Source organism: Chrysemys picta, chromosome 1, assembly GCF_011386835.1.
Source record: "Chrysemys picta bellii isolate R12L10 chromosome 1, ASM1138683v2, whole genome shotgun sequence".
NCBI classification, from domain to species: Eukaryota; Metazoa; Chordata; order Testudines; family Emydidae; genus Chrysemys; species Chrysemys picta.
In genome coordinates, this window is record NC_088791.1 from 156,068,156 (window position 1) to 156,083,879 (window position 15,724).

The window sequence follows — 15,724 nt, forward strand, 5'->3', positions numbered from 1 at the left end:
TCATAATCAAAGACAATTTAAAGTCTGGCCATTCTGAAGGCCCAATTACCCTTTCTGTACATATGTACAGACAGACCAGCATGAAGTTATTCAGAACAGCACCAGGATTGCATTTTATAGGTGCTCACTTACCACAGGGACAAACACGGTACAAATAAATGGATAGAGCAGATGGCTAGTTTATGCCATATTGAAATATTGTGGCTTATGGTTTAATGTGATTTCTGCTAACCTCTCATCATCAGGAAGTTAAAATTCTATTTTTTGTCCAGGCCATGTTCATCCCTTTCTAAAACGAAATCTTGCAACAGGAAAAAAAAAGTCACACAAACAAATGGCTTAGCAATCAGTAAGCAACATTTCAAAGGTATTTTTAAAGGGCCACCCAGTTAGTTAGAGCCAGAGCACCACCTAGAGTTTTAGATGATATGGTAAAAAGATCAGAGGGGTAGCCGTGTTAGTCTGGATCTGTAAAAGCAGCAAAGAGTTCTGTTGCACCTTATAGACCAGGGGCGGCAACCTTTCAGATGTGGTGGCTGAGTCTTCATTTAATCACTCTAATTTAAAGTTTCACGTGCCAGTAATAGATTTTAATGTTTTTAGAAGGTCTCTTTCTATAAGTCTATAATATAAACTATTGTTGTGTGTAAAGTAAATAAGGTTTTTAAAATGTTTAAGAAGCTTCATTTAAAATTAAATTAAAATGCAGAGCCCCCCGGACCGGTGGCCAGGACCTGGGCAGTGTGAGTACCACTGAAAATCAGCTTGCGTGCCGCCTTCGGCACACGTGCCATAGGTTGCCTACCCCTGTTATAGACTAACAGACGTACTGGAGCATGAGCTTTCGTGGGTGAATACCCACTTCGTTGGATGCATCACTCACAAAAGCTCATGCTCCAATACGTCTGTTAGTCTATAAGGTGCCACAGGACCCTTTGGTGGTAAAAAGAGAACAAGTGCTTTTTGGAAGGGCTTCCCTCAGTGTCTGATTCAAGGTGTTTTGGTATTCCAGCTGTCCCCACAATGCCTTTTAGTTTCCATGCACATTCTGTATCCTGTTTGTCATGGGCAAATCCAAAACGTCACAGAACCACTTTTCCCCTATTACACTGTAAGCTGAGAGACTGTCAAATAGTATAAAGTAAAAAAATGAGACTTTCTAAGGACAGACAAAGCACTGCCTGCACTCCGGCACTGCAGAGTTCCTAGCGACGCTTTGTTTCCTTCTACGTGTCCTCCATCGATAATTAGGAGATTTCCACACTGGGAGAATAAAATAAACATCTCACTTGCAATAAACACGGTATCCCTGACTCTAAATAAATAATCATCTGCCCATGGGAACATGTGCTTCAACCGTCTCACCCCACCACCCCCCAAAAAAGAAAAGTTTAGTCTTGGAAAATAAATGATTAACATGAGAACTTAGGAACTGAATGTCTTATGGTGTGGGTTTAATGAGCCATGTCTCTCAAGAGTGGGAAAAGGGGCAGAGGGCTGCAACAAGGAATCACCAATGGTTGAGTTAATACTTGCACAGTGCACACACTACAAACTGATACAAACAAGGACTCTGAGTGAGTCACAGGCTCGGGGGGAGAGCAAGGTGCTGCTAGAAGTGATGCTGGCGACTTAATAGCTGGCGCTTTTCCATCTTGGTCAATACTTAGAAGATGACCCAGGATGGTGTGGAGGGCACCGTGCAGCTAAACAAAGATGATTTATTAGGTACACCTTCCCTCTGTAGCCCCGGCTACAATACAAGTGCAACCTGTTGTGTTCACAGCATCCGCACAGAGAAGTTGGATAAAAACATCAAATGTTCTCGCTGGAAGTTGAAATGTAACACTACTTTATTTCTTAGAATTCAGAACACCACACAAAAACCAAAACCAGAGCAGGGAGACAAAGCAGGCTGCTCCCTAAAAACAGAGAGGCACAACTCACTCCACCTTATTCTAGGCTGGCTGTCTACAGACTGACTGCTGGTCGTATGCTTCCCTACAGAGCTCCATAGGCTGGATGCAGGACCAGGAAACCCTCCTGCTCTTAAAGTGATAGCTTGCAATTTCAACACAGTCCTCAATATGCCACACAACCACGCTTCTGGAACCAGGTCCTGACATGCTCATCTAAGCCAGTTACAACAAGCGCGGCTGAACTGTGCCACCACACAGCTGTTCCCACAACAGAGCAATGTGTCAGTCATGGCTCCATATCCATGCTTTTCATGCTGCCGTGCCTGCCTATGTTTGGTGAATGCATTCTGGGAAATTCTGGGCACCCATCCCTTTGTACCTCGGCAGAAGACAGAATGTCTGCAGAACACACACAGGCATCAGCAACACTTGACAAGATGTAGACCTCAGGTTCTGACCAATTGTGGCTGTTCATCTTCTCCTCTTGAGTTGCCTTTAAGAGCAAGTGCCACTTCAAAATCCTCTCCCCATTTGCACAATATTTCCCTGAGGAATAACACACTTCGCCTGCTGGCACATTTAACCCAGCTGGTACTACTGGGAAAATCCATTCTGTGGGAAACTGATGTCCTTACACAAACTGTCCAGATCTCCCAAGTAAAAGAGAAATACCCCCTGCTTGGCTCAGGTCTTATCTTCCACCAAATATTACATTTTTTAGAAAATGGCACCTCAGTCCCATGATGCCTGATTCAGGGTCGTGGGGCTCAGGTTAAAGGTTTGTTTGATTGTGGTACAGATGTTCGACTGGGACCCTTCCACCTTGCAGGGTCCTGGGGGCTTAGATGGGAGATAAGGAAGCAGCCATGTGCATGCCCAGAGGCAGCAATTTAAAGGCTGAGTAAGTTTAGGCTCCTACAGGATTTGGTGGGAGTTTTGTGAATCACAGTGCAGCCAGCCTTGGGACTTAGGTGCCTAAGTACCTTTTGTGGATGTGGGCCTACGTATGTAATCACTCTGATCCATTTTTTTCTCCTCTCAGTCCTGTAGCGCTAACGCACCTATGGGGAAGTTCACTGCATTCTGTCCCCGCTTCCACATCAATGAAATAAAACTGCAGTTTGCACAACTTCTTGTGATGGTGACAGCATAGCCAAAGCACAGCTCAATGACTCAAGAGCCAGTATGTGGATCTGGCAAAAATAGCAAGTTAGAAGATGTGTGAACTCATCCTTGGTCATCTAACTATTTGGGGAAAACAGCAAATCCTGTAACACTGTGGAGTCACTGGTTTTACCCTCTGCTCGGGTGCCCAAATGTCCCAATTTTATAGGGACAGTCCCGATTTTTGGGTCTTTTTCTTATATAGGCTCCTATTAACCGCTACCCCCATCCTGATTTTTCACATTTGCTGTCTGGTCACCCTACCCTCTGCAATATCCATAACCACACAATGTAGCTTTTGTGCTGTAAAAGGAGAGCTGAACAGCCAGCAGAGGGTAGCACAAGTTAGTCAATAAACCTATTCCTAGAGGAGGCTGCTTCAGTGATCAAAAGGGCTCAGAACCACTTGTTTAAGTGTCTACAAACCAGAAGAGGACAACACTGAGAAACGTAATTATCATGCTTTGAAGAGGATTTGGAAAACAAAGATGAAAACTAACATTCATCGGCACTTCAAGTGCAGATAATTGCAGGAAACTAGAGTGGGGTGACAGATTTCATCACCTTTTACCAAAGTCATTAGCTCCCGTTTGACCAAGTGTCTTGTAATGATGAGTCATTAGCTGATGGCTGGCTTGTGGCCTTAGTGAAGCAACCTGATGATTTCAGTTCTGAGGGCAAAGGGGTCCACCTCAAATAAACTAATGGCAGTGCTGAGTCAGATTGGGGCATGGCCTTGACTGGAACAGTGTTCTGAGAGGAAATGACATGTCTCAGCAATATTGAGAGACTCTGGAGGCGACAGTGCAGGGGTGTTGGTACCAGAGTGTTTCATCTTTAGCTTAGTCAGTTGTACACCAGCCAGCCTGACTGAAAATGCTTCCACTCTAACAGTTGCCCTGGGGTACCTGAATGAGACTGGTTTCAGTCCAATTCACGGTCGACAGAAGACTCACCATCATATTTGACACCAGTTGATACACTTGTGCAGACACACCAATGTGGAGTAGTCCTGGGGAAGCCTGGTCTGCCCTGGCCTCTTATGTAGCTACAGGGGGGACTTAAGCCTGCAGTGCTGTTAATCCAGTACCTCTCATTAGTCAACAAGAATTGATTACTGTTTTTAAAGAGAATTTAAGGACTGTCGTGCTTTCCTTTTATCCATAGTACAGATGGCCGCCTCTAAAGCGACAGTCAACTAACTACACTCTTCTCTGTGTATCTCAGATTTGCTGACCTTCAGGGACGGCTGCAAGGCCTGTCTTCTTAGGCCTTGTCTACAGGGGGTATATGCCCTGGTTAGCCATTCACTGGCATTGCTACAGCTGCGCAAATACAGGCCCCTCCTGTACTCAAGGACATTGCAATTCAGTTTGGTGCAGTTTACTGCTGCTTGAAAGCAGCATAAATGGCACAGCATGAGCTGTGGCTTTCCCTATCTACACCAAGAGCTGGTATCAGGGTGGAGCAAGACCTTAGGCAGGCTTTGGGGTATGAAGAAACTTGATGGAAGTTGGTGTTTGGGAAGTGGGGGGAGACGGTCTGCTGGGGGCGGGAAACTAGTAGTAGTACACTAGCAGCTAGATGTCCCACGCGAGATCACAGCCCCATTTTGCTAGGCACTGTACATAGCCAGAGTAAGACAATCCCTGCCTTGAAGTTACAATCTAAATAGACATGACAGGCAAAATGAGGAAGGAGGCGAGAGAAGGGAAGGGACTGCCCCAAGGTTATACAGCAGGTCAGGGGCAGAGTTGGGAACAGACAGTTCCTTTCTGGGTTGAGATTTGCTGCTGGTTGAATTGTTTTGAACTTTGTCTGAGGTCCCTAAAGTAAGAGAGGTGCTTTATTATTATTATTATTATTATTTTGGTGAAGACAGTAAAACTAAACCAAATCATTTCATTTGTGGTTTATTTTTACTCTGTCTGCACCCTGAAGCAAAGTTGGAATGCAAGATTCTAATATTCTCTTTTGTAACTATTTGCTCAAAAAAAACAATAAATATATGACATTTAAAGAACTTACATCACTTTACAAACTCTGTATAGGAACCACTTCACCAATGCTGAAATGCAGCCAATTTTTTGGCAGCCTTGCTAGGTTTTCTTATAGCACACAAAGACTACACAACAGCTGTAGGAGAGGAAGGGAAGAATACCACCCTACGCAGGTGAAACTAGAGGGGAGTGTCTTAGGGAGACAGAAGGCAATTTCCTCCAAGTTGGAAGTTAGCTTCAAGAATTTTAAGAACTTCATAAAACAAGTATTTAAAAACACTAGGGCATTTCTGGGCAGCAGTTCCACTTTAAAACGCTGCTCAGGGACTGTATGAGGATGTCATGGTTTCTGGTTGTTGTTATGAGGTCCCTGCCAGCAACCTAATTGTGACTGGCCTAAGTTACAATACACATTCCTTTGAAATCCCATTAAAATACCCAGCTGCCACTTCTGTTCCATTGGGACCTGAATCCCTGGCCCCTTTGCTTTGACATGGAAGCAAAGCTGACTCTAAAGACTTGGATCAGTCATCGTCTGCTGTAGCACTGAATGGTACAACAAGAAGCCAGCTCCCCTCTAACTCGTCCCCCTCCTTTGCACTAGGGCTCTTGACTCAATCTTTCATTGCTCCTTTGGAAATGGAGAACTGCAAGGTTTATCGCGGAATCTGGTGCATCGCTGAAATAGGTTCCTTGTGTGCATGTCCCCTCCCCAATCTGTACTGTGATCATAGGAGGTGTTCTTGTCCTGTCAGTCTTGCTTGGATCCTGCTGAACATTCCTGAAGAGCTTCCCACCTGTTAAAACGAATGCAAGGATGTCCAGGCAGAATCAGCTAGTCTGGCTAGAGTGGGTTCCCCTGGTGTTTCCATGTTGCTGGCAGCTGCTCCCTGCAGAGGAATCGAGGCAGATGTGGTGGGCAAAGGGATGTTACCTCGCAGGAACGTGCCTGGAGCGCTGCCATTCACGTCACTCCCCGGGTTGGCAACATTAAGGGCACTGTTGCTGACTGTCCACAGACAGGGATAGTGGCTGGAACGAAGCAGTGTAAACCATAATAGAACTTAAAGAGGTATTTCAAAGTAGATTAACACCCCCACCCCCCCGCTCCCATGGCACAATATGGCAAAGTAAAGTGCATTACCCAGTATTGGCTACTGTCCATGATAGCATACCAGACTCAACAGGCCACTGGTCTCAATTGGCAACTCCTATGTGAAAACCCAGTAAGAACTAGGGCTGGTTTGGGGCAAGGGGGGAAAGGGGAGGAAATGTGAAGCTAATTTTGAAATCTGAAAAGGTTTATAGTTCTAAATTTTGAAAATAGTTCCACCAGCTCTGCAGCTGATCAACAAAGGAGAGGACATTTTTAAAAAATGTTTTCTCCAGTGACTTTCAGAATTTTAAAATTAAAATCCTCATCCAAACTTCTAAATTCAAAACGTTTCAACTTCTCTGTTAACAATACTTGATACCTTTGTAACATCTTATGAACTGGACTTCACAATGGCCCAGTGAGGCCAAGTATTATCAGCCTCCTTTTACACAGAGAGACTAAGGCCAAAATATTTTAGTGTCCACTAATTAGGGATGCCTGAATTTGTAAGTGCTGAAAGGAGACATTGCCTTTCAGAGCTGCTGAGCACCTGCAGCTCCCATTGATGTCAGCTGGAGTTGAAAGTGCTCAGCCCTTCGGAAAATCAAGCCAGGATTTTCAGGCTGGGCACCCAGAAAATAAGGAACCCACAATTAGTGAATCCTTATAAAAATGCAGCCATGATTTTCCTGGGGTCAATCACCAAAACCAGGCACAGAACTCAAGAGTCCTATCGTCCAGTCCCATTTATATAGCCCCTGGATCAAATGCCTTTCTATTGCTGGAAGGAGAACACAGAAGTCCTCACTCCCATTCCTACACTAAGTACTGGCTCACACTCGCTCCTCTCCTTCCCTTGACTAAGGCCTGGTCTACACTATGAGTTTAGGTCGACTTTAGCAGCGTTAAATCGAATTAAGCCTGGACACGTCCACACGACGAAGCCCTTTCTTTCGACTTAAAGGGCCCTTTAAACTGGTTTCTTTACTCCACCTCCAACGAGGGGATTAGTGCTAAAATCGGCCTTGGCGGGTCGGATTTGGGGTAGTGTGGACAGAATTTGACGTTATTGGCCTCCGGGAGCTATCCCACAGTGCTTCATTGTGACCGCTCTGGACAGCGCTCTCAACTCAGATGCAAGGACCAGGTAGACAGGAAAAGCCCCGCGAACTTTTGAATTTCATTTCCTGTTTGCCCAGCGTGGAGAGCACAGGTGACCACGCAGAGCTCATCAGCACAAGTAACCATGATTGGAGTCCCAGGATCGCAAAAGAGCTCCAGCATGGACCGAATGGGAGGTACAAGATCTGCTCACCATATGGGAAGACAAATCAGTGCTAGCTGAACTCCGTAGCAGTAAACGAAAAGGCAAAATATTAGAAAGTCTCAAAGGCCATGAAGAACAGAGGCCATAACAGGGACACACAGCAGTGCCACGTGAAAATTAAGGAGCTAAGGCAAGCCTACCACAAAGCCAGAGAGGCAAACGTAAGGTCTGGGGCAGAGCCGCAAACATGCCGCTTCTACGCAGAGCTGCATGCCATGCTAGGGGGTGCAGCCACCACTACCCCAACTGTGTGCTATGACTCCATCAATGGAGAATCATGCAACAGGGAAGCAGGTTCGGGGTACGCGGAAGATGATGATGAAGACAATGAAGATAGCTCACAGCAAGGAAGCGGAGAAACCAGTTTCCCCAACAGCCAGGATATGTTTATCACCCTGGACCTGGAACCAGTAACCCCCGAACTCACCCAAGGTGTGCTCCCAGACCCTGAGGGCACACAAGGGACCTCTGGTGAGTGTACCTTTGTAAATATTACACATGGTTTAAAAGCAAGCGTGTTTAATGATTAATGATTAATTTGCCCTGGCAATCGCGGCCAGTACAGCTACTGGAAAAGTCTGTTAACGTGTATGGGGATGGAGCGGAAATCCTCCAAGGACATCTCCAGAAAGCTCTCCTTCATGTACTCCCAAAGCCTTTGCAAAAGGTTTCTGGGGAGGGCTGCCTTATCCCATCCACCATGGTAGGACACTTTACCACGCCAGGCCAGTAGCACGTAGTCTGGAATCATTGCGTAACAAAGCATGGCAGCATATGGTCCTGGTGTTTGCTGGCTTGCAGACAACATCCATTCCTTACCTCTCTTTGTTATCCTCAGGAGAGTGATATCATTCACGGTCACCTGGTTGAAATGGGGTGATTTTATTAAGGGGACATTCAGAGGTGCCTGTTCCTGCTCGGCTGAACAGAAATGTTCCCCGCTGTTAGAAACGTGGTGGGGGGAAGGGGTGAAGTGATCATCCCAGAGAATTGGGTGTGTGTGTGGTGGGGGGTAGTTGGGTTTGTGCTGCATGTTAACCCGGAAACCGCAGCCCCTCCTTTTACATTGCAAACCCATTTTAAATGGCCAACCCAATGTGTCCTTGGTATGGGAAATGAGGGCGCTGCTGTTTGAAACCATTCCCACATGTTATGAAGGTTAAAAAAGCCAAAAGACTGTGGCTTACCACGGCTGTCTGCAAGCCGAATTCTGTTGCCTGGCACTGTGTGAGTGATCTCTCACACCAAACCGGCAGGCCCTCAATATAAGAGGAAAAATGCGACCTTGTAACAAAAGCGCATGTGCTGTGTAATGTGAACAGCAAAATTTAACATGAAAGAGTGTACCCATTGTTCTCTAAAATGTGTCTTTTTTAACCTCCTCTCCCTTCTCCTCCACCAACTGCAAATGTTTCTCCTTCACAGAGGCTAGTGAAGATGAGAAGGAGAAAACGGCGGACTCGGGATGATATGTTCTCGGAGCTCCAGATGTCCTCCCACGTTAACAGAGCACAGCAGAATGCATGGAGGCAGTCAATGTCAGAGTGCAAAAAAGCACAATATGAACGAGAGGAGAGGTGGCAGGCTGAATCGCGGGCTGAAGAGAGCAAGTGGTGGCCTGAAGAGGATAGGTGGCGTCATCTTGCTGACAGAAGGCAAGAGTCGATGCTCCGGCTGCTGGAGCATCAAACTGATATGCTCCAGCGTATGGTTGAGCTGCAGGAAAGGCAGCAGGAGCAGAGACCGCCGCTACAGCCCCTGTGTAACCAACAGCCCTCCTCCCCAAGTTCCATAGCCTCCTCACTCAGACGCCCAAGAACGCGGTGGGGGGGGGGCCTCCAGCCACCCAGCCACTCCACCCGAGATGATTGCCCAAGCATCAGAAGGCTGGCCTTCAATAAGAGTTAAAGTTTTAAACTGCAGTGTGTCCTTGTCCTTCCCTCCTCCCCCACCCCTCCCGGGCTATCTTGGCAGTTATCCCTTAATTGTGTGATGAATAAATAAAGAATGCATGAATGTGAAGTAACAATGACTTTATTGCCTCTGCAAGTGGTGCTCGAAGGGGGGAGGGGAGGGTGGTTAGCTTACAGGGAAGTAGAGTGAACCGGGGGGGTGGGGAGGGGAGGGTTCATCAAGGAGAAACAAACAAGTTTCACACCGTAGCCTGGCCAGTCACAAAACTCGTTTTCAAAGCTTCTCTGATGCGCACCGCGCCCTGCTATACTCTTTTAACCGCCCCGGTGTCTGGCTGCGCATAATCAGCGGACAGGCGATTTGTCTCAACCTCCCACCCCGCCATAAATGTCTCCCCCTTACTCTCACAGATATTGTGGAGCGCACAGCAAGCAGCAATAACAATTGGAATATTGGCTTCGCTGAGGTCTAGCCGAGTCAGTAAACTGCGCCAGCGCGCTTTTAAACGTCCAAATGCACATTCCACCATCATTCGGCTCTTGCTCAGCCTATAATTGAACAGGTCCTGACTCCTGTCCAGGCTGCCTGTGTACGGCTTCATGAGCCATGGCATTAAGGGGTAGGCTGGGTTCCCAAGGATAACGATAGACATTTCAACATCCCCAATGGTTATTTTCTGGTCCGGGAAGAAAGTCCCTTCCTCCAGCTTTTGAAACAGACCAGAGTTCCTGAAGACGCGAGCACCATGTACCTTTCCCGGCCATCCCACATTGATGTTAGTGAAACGTCTCTTGTGATCCACCAGGGCTTGCAGCAGCATTGAAAAGTACCCCTTGCGGTTTATGTAGTCGGTGGCTTGGTGCTCCGGTGCCAAGATAGGGATATGGGTTCCGTCTATGGCCCCACCACAGTTTGGGAATCCCATTTCAGCAAAACCATCCACTATTGCCTGCACGTTGCCCAGAGTCACTACCCTTGATATCACCAGGTCTTTCATTGCCCTGGCAACTTGGATCACAGCAGCCCCCACCGTAGATTTGCCCACTCCAAATTGATTCCCGACTGACCGGTAGCTGTCTGGCTTTGCAAACTTCCACAGGGCTATCGCCACTCGCTTCTCAACTGTGAGGGCTGCTCTCATCCTGGTATTCTGGTGCTCCAGGGCAGGGGAAAGCAAGTCACAAAGTTCCATGAAAATGCCCTTATGCATGCGAAAGCTTCGCAGCTACTGGGAATCGTCCCACACCTGCAGCACGATGCGGTCCCACCAGTCTGTGCTTGTTTCCCGGGCCCAGAATCAACGTTCCACGCCATGAACCTGCCCAGGTAACACCATGATTTGCACATTGCTGGGGCCTGTACTTTGTGAGAGGTCTATGTTCATGTCAATTTCCTCATCACTCTCGTCACCGTGCTGCAATCGCCTGGTTTTGCTTTGGCATGTTCTGGCTCTGCATATACTCCAGGACAATGCACGTGGTGTTCATAGTGCTCATAATTGCTTCGGTGATCTGAGCAGGCTCCATGATCCCAATGCTATGGCGTCTGGGCTGAAAAAAGGCGCGAAACTATTGTTTGACGGAGGGAGGGCGGGAGGGGCAAGTGACAACATGGCTTACAGGTACAGGGAATTAAAATCAAGAAAGATGACTGTGCATCAGGGAGAAACACAAATAACTGTCACACAGAATGGCCCCCCCAAAGATTGAACTCAAAACCCTGGGTTTAGCAGGCCGTTGATTTCACGGAGGGAGGGGGAAGCCTCGGTACTGTGGATGCGGTCCACTGACTTAATGCACTTAGAGCATTTTATGTGGGGACACATACAATCGACTGTATAAAACCGATTTCTATAAAACCGGCTTCTATAAATTCGACCTAATTTCGTAGTGTAGACATACCCTAAGTATTCTCTTAAAGGTTAAATAATAATAGACTGAAAGGACTAACTGTGCACTAGATAAAGGGTGGAGATAATACTAATTACCATTTATTTAGTGCTCTCCATTTCAAAGAACAGCACAAAGATTAACTATTTAAGCCTCACAAAACCCTGCTGGTAAACATTGTCGTCTTCATTTTACAGATTGGGAAACTGAGGTAAAGTGATTTGGATAAGGCCATGCAATGAAGCGGTGGCAGAGCTAGGCTTGGTCAGAAAGTCCTCAGTTCTAAACCCTTGCACATGCTTCCAAGCAATGCTGCCTAATCCTAGTGAAGGATAAACTGCTGGGCTTGTCCCTTCTCTAATATCTATGGTTCCACTGTAACCTTACCTAGAACCCGCAGTGGCAGTTCCCTTGGCATGTGGTACTGAAAGCAAGTTGGCATGTGGAGTGGATTGTAAAGAAGTCCAGCTATCGTGTGTTGGAAACATCTGCAAATTATTGCTTGAGCTCTCGATCAAATTCACTTTGGAGGAAACACAAAAGTTTGGTGACTATACCAAGTTATTGCAAGGCAATAAAAGAATGTAGAAAACAAGCAGGACTGAGAGAGAATCTAATTGACTAATACAGGTTCCTCCCCATGGGCTTGAGACAACAAGCACACAGGGAAGAACAAACTTACTTTACTCATGTTTTTTTCCACTCAAAAGGTGAATCATGACACTAGTCTGGATGGCAGAGGAATGGTAACAGGACCAGAGCTGGCTGAATGATTTTGAACGGAACATTTTTCCATTGGAAAATGCCGTATTGTTGATATCAAAACTTTCCATGGGAACATGTCGATTTTGACTAAATTTTGTTTGGAAAAAAAGGGTGAGTATTTTGAAAAGGTTGATGTGTTCCGTGCCAACCTTATCACAACAGAATGGTTCAATTTTTCATTTCAAAATGATTTTTTGCTTAGAAATGTATTTTATATTATAAATAGAGCTGAGTGAATAGCTGGGTGTCCCAGGGCTTCCAGGCTCCTGTCTCCACAGGGGAAGCTTGGTGGGGCTGCTGGGGGGCTATGCACCATGAAAGCTCCAGGGATCCTGGCCCTGGGGCAGTCTGGCAGGTGGGTCAGCATTTCCCATGGAACAGAAATTCTGAGTTCTGACCCGCTCTAAATGGAATGTAGAACCTTTCATCTCTTGCATTGTCAGTTCAAGTCCAGCCTAAGCCGATAATGAGCAAAGTTACTACCAGCTGCTGATTGTTCAATGACCTACGTGCAGGACCAATGCAACCATTTAGGCAACCTAGGCGGTCGCCTAGGACACTAGGATTTGGGGGGCGCCATTTTCTTCTGCAGCGACCGCGACGGCTGGATCTTCGGCTGCCCCAGTCGCCAACGGCATTTAGGCGGAGGGAGCTGGGGCAGTGGAGCACGGGGAGGGCCGCCTGCAGCGGGGCGGTTGGGGGGGCCGGCATGCAGGAGAACTCCCCGCCCCAGCTCACCCCTGCCCCGCCTCCTCCCCGAGCATGCCGTGGCTGCTTCACTTCTCCCGCCTCCCAGGCTTGCGGCGCCAATCAGCTTAGGCGCCGCAAGCCTGGGAGGCGGGAGAAGTGAAGCAGCCACGGCATGCTCAGGGAGAAGGCGGAGCAGGGGTGAGCTGGGGCGGGGGGGGTGCCTCAGGGCAGAGGGGGGGAGATGTCGTGGGGGGGGCGCCTCCGGGCGGGGGCTCGGGGATGGGGGGGAGGCGCAAGGTGGAAGTTTCGCCTACGGCGCGAAACATCCTTCTACCGGCCCTGCTTACGTGAAACAAACTGATGCTCTCAGTCCTGTTCCTTGTGAACATGTATCCATATCAGAGAAACTGGCACCAAAATTGGTATTAACTGGCAGTCACAACAGGAAGATGAAGGACTGAATGGGACACAGTAGAGCACCTCAGAGAATTTTCAGGCAGAGGAGGCTCTAAAGACACATTGACAATACAAAAATCTGTTCCAAATCAGCTCTTAACATTCCCTTAAGGCCTGCTTTTGACTCTGGAGGGAGACTGTTTCATTACTTGGAGTGAAAGGAAGGTCTGAAATGGTTCTGGGAGTTTGGGTATAATTAATAAGAAGTAATTTAAACACAATTATTCTCCTTCTTCCATTCTCATCTATCTTCACCTACTTAGCCCTCATGACATATCTACCTCCGTAACTTTTATACTTTTGTTTTCTGTGAACTGCACCTTTAAATTTCTGAATACTCTCCTTGTGTGTGGAGTTCAGGAGCCATTTTGTTCTCAGAGTTCAGTGCAGACTGTTACAGAAGAGAGACACACTGTGCTCTCTCCATTGACTTCTGTTTTTTCTTGCTTTGCTGTTTCTTTTAACGTAAGGAAGAATTGTGCAGGCTGTGTGTGAGGAGACATTGCAGCCTTACCTGTTGGGGAGTGATTTCTCTGCATGTACGAAGCAGGATATGGTGCAGCCCGATGCCCTTGAAGGGCTGCATAATGCTCACAGCCATGGTGGGAATGCGGGGCAGGCAGAGACAAAGCTCCTCCATACTGATAATTAGAGTTTCCTGCTGCACACACTGCATCTGGATTGGAAATCAACCAGCCACCTACTGTGAGGGAAAAGGAAGAAACAGCAAGCAAAATTAATAAAAATTTAATAAGGAAAGTAACCAGGCTTCCTAAAAATGTACCCTGCCAGATCACAAAAATTCCAGACAGTAGGAAACCTGCTTGTTGCCTGGCGTTTGTTTTGTACCAAAGAATGAGTTCCAAGCCACAAAAAAGACATTTAGACACCAGATAACAATATCGCTAATGCTTAGATAGCATCTTCATCCCAAATGGTCCCCCAACACATAACAAATTTTAGAAAGGAAGCCATTCACTCCCCCCAGTGAAATGCAACCTAGGGTGGAGCATGGCAGCTTCTTATCAGCAAAGAGCAATGCTACACAACAGCTTAAGGTAGGACGTGAAGAATACTACAGTATTCAAATGAAGGGGGGCAGATTTAGGAAAACAAAGTTTGTTACCTAGAGGTGTAATTTGCCCTTACTCTTATGAAAAGTACCATGGGATCTTTAATAAGCACAAACGGTCAGGACCTCAGATTACCCTTTTATTCAAAAGATGATAGCAAGGTACCAACCGCTAGCAAGGTCTGCCAAGATTACAGAGCAAGAGATCTTGGCTATTAACCTGGCACTTTCACGTATTGATTGTCCACTCAGATTTTAGAGGGGTGTAAAACACTTGCTAATGCAGAGATTTTTTCATACCCTGGAGTTCAAACAGCACAAGCAGAAGCATGTACCCTATGTTAGTTGTACATTATGTGTTATGAGCAAAATTCAGACAGGCTACAAATCAAATTTAATCCCCAGGGCCAGGGCACACATCAGGAGTTGGGTTTCATTTGTCTTTTTTTTTAAATGACACCATTCATGTCATTATAATTAACAGGCAATTTAGTTTTACTCAAACAAATCAATATCTATACTGAATAGAGTTGTCTTCTAGGATCGCTTCCCGACCCCTCACTCCAACTTTCACTTCCCCCAAAAGCCCCAAAGACGACTCATCTATTCCTCTGTCCCAGGGGAGCTGGATGTGCCTCCTTCTGGAATCCACCCAAACTGCACCTCAGTTTGGCATTTCTCTAAAGAAAAATGTAACTTGACGCCTTTACACCTATCCACAATGCTGACCTCACTGCCTCTCAAGCAATTCCATATGCTGCACACCCATGGGCTACGTATTCTGTAACACTCACCATGTGCTGCACATACAGATGCCATAGTTGCCAGCTACCCATACGTATTGTAAGGGAGACAGCAAACCTAGGGCCTTCTGGCACATAAACAGAAGTACCTATTACTGGTACTGAAATAAAGAGGCTCTTCTTCAACCAGACTGAAGTAGAAGAGTTTTATTCTGTAGGCCTCAGGACAGTGGAGGGCCGTGATGCACAAACACCCAGTATTAATACTGAGCAGATAGCTGTGACTTTCTTGTGAACTACTGAGCAAATTAAATATCTTATTGTTTGCTATGGTTGGGACCTCATAATGCAATCGTTCATGGGCATTTGTACAAACTGAATTTCATTCGTGAACAAAACAAGTAAGATGGGCAATCCAAAGTTCATTTAGAGGTGGGAATAGAATTGCCAGTGTGACTGATTATAAAGTACATGGTGGCAATTAGAAATAATAATGGGAAATGAAATCAAAATAAATAGTTTGTGGAACGGGCAAGAAGCAAAAAAAGTCAGTAAAAGTGTTTCAGAGAAAAATCTGGAAAGAAAACATTTTTCAAATATCAGAGTTTATGAATGGAAGAAAAGCCAAAATTTCAATAAAACAAGAACAACCTCTCCTCCTATTTTTTATGAATCACTCGTCCAGCGAT

The 15,724-nt window shown here is 46.3% G+C and overlaps 1 protein-coding gene across 3 annotated transcripts in view; it reads right to left on the minus strand.

The window, feature by feature from the left end:
• Positions 1–1,835: 1,835 nt before the first annotated feature.
• Positions 1,836–15,724, minus strand: part of TBX19 (T-box transcription factor 19) — a 45,643-nt gene continuing 31,754 nt past the window's right edge. For 2 of the 3 annotated variants that reach the window (XM_065587441.1, XM_005294538.4), the window contains 3 exons: positions 13,735–13,923; positions 11,697–11,832; positions 1,836–6,115 (listed from right to left, as the gene is read on the minus strand). In XM_065587441.1, coding sequence (XP_065443513.1) covers positions 5,884–6,115; positions 11,697–11,832; positions 13,735–13,923 — 557 coding nt within the window. In that variant the 3' untranslated portion in view covers positions 1,836–5,883. Of the gene's footprint in view, positions 6,116–10,819; positions 10,971–11,696; positions 11,833–13,734; positions 13,924–15,724 lie in introns of those variants that run through there. The other variant, XM_065587448.1, reaches the window with a different exon arrangement.